The sequence below is a fragment of the Perkinsus marinus genome, assembly GCF_000006405.1.
Source record: "Perkinsus marinus ATCC 50983 genomic scaffold scf_1104296961786, whole genome shotgun sequence".
Lineage (NCBI taxonomy): Eukaryota > Perkinsozoa > Perkinsida > Perkinsidae > Perkinsus > Perkinsus marinus.
The window spans coordinates 46-1,393 of NW_003205672.1; the positions used below are offsets into that span (position 1 = coordinate 46).

Sequence of the window (1,348 nt, forward strand, 5' to 3'; positions counted from 1 at the left end):
GCCTTATGACACCGAAGTACAATCGTCTCAGCCGAGTCCAAGAACTGATCTACCTTACCAGGACCACCATAGCTGAGCTTTGCTAATGACTCTCGGATGTTCCCAATTATAGCCGTTCTCTTACAAAATCGACAACGTAGCTGATCCTTGATTCGCTCCCAACAATACTTAGATCTCTGAGCCGCTCTTTTTGCACAGTCCCTCACTGCCCCCGATGGAAGGGTAGTAAGTAGTTTTCCCACACATGCCATCCGGATATCATCACGTACTGTGAACAGTAACCGTGCATCAGTACCCTCTGAATAGCTACCAGCCCCAGATTCTTGTAAAATCCCCTCAACAACCTCAAAATGAGAATCTAGATCAAGGATATCCTCACACTGTGGCAATGCTAACTTCGAAACCCCCTGTGTATTGATCCCTACTCTGGGTTCCCGTCGCACATATCCCCTCTGGCTCGACACACCATAATCCCTACCCTCATTTGTGAGACTCTGTGGCACTGGCATTTCAGCTAACAATCTTGGAGATGCATTCGCGACTACTACGCTAGCGCGGCGAGTTTCCCCCCTACCTGGGACTGTCCTTGAGTCTCTCGTTCCGCAGTTGTCCTTGCGGTCCGCATTCTCAGTTCTTGGTTTGATCTCGTCTTCGGACTGATGAAACTTCTCCTTTCCTGATACCGTAGGCAAGTAGACCTCCGAAGTAGAGGTACCATCACGATCGTCATAAGAAAAAACCGATCGCGATGCCCTAGAGCGATGTTCTTCCTTCCCCAATTCGGACACCACTCCCTGTCTCAGCTCCTGTAACTCCGCGATATCTTTCTCTGCTCTTCGAAGTTGATCGTGCAGAAGACTCTCCTGTATCTCTAATGTCGCCAGCTCTTCAGTGGTCTCCTGGTCCTCTGGTACGATGATGCATTCCATCGCCGCTTGGACCTTCTGAATTTTGCCTCTCAATCTGCCTCGTAGGACTCTCCTTTTCGTGAGCTCTTTCTTGTAGGATTCTTCATCCTTTAAGAGTGCTCCCATGGTACTGCTAGCCGCTTCGGATTTACTATCCGCGTCGTCCATCTTGAGCGTCGAACCGCCACCAGCTGTCACCATGTTACGGTCGGCCGACTCGGTTGGTTTGGACGGTTCCTCAACGCGACTAGTACTCATGTGAAAATGGAGAGTAAAAATACAGACTTGAGCCAGATGGCTACGGAGTTATCTCACATGCTCATAGTATCAATTTAATTAGCAGCAATGATAACTCAAACACCTAATCTCAGCATCATATATCTATCCTCTGGCCTTCCTGCCTGCCGTTACTCACTGGAGCATTTCGCGCACGCCCGATA

The 1,348-nt window shown here is 49.2% G+C and overlaps 1 protein-coding gene across 1 annotated transcript; it reads right to left on the reverse strand.

The window, feature by feature from the left end:
• Nucleotides 1-574: 574 nt before the first annotated feature.
• Nucleotides 575-1,166, reverse strand: Pmar_PMAR020985 (hypothetical protein; the record flags this gene model as incomplete). The annotated part of the gene is made up of 1 exon (XM_002772188.1): nucleotides 575-1,166. A coding segment is annotated over one exon (592 nt), but the record flags the coding sequence as incomplete, so codon positions are not given.
• Between the last annotated feature and the right edge of the window lie 182 nt (nucleotides 1,167-1,348).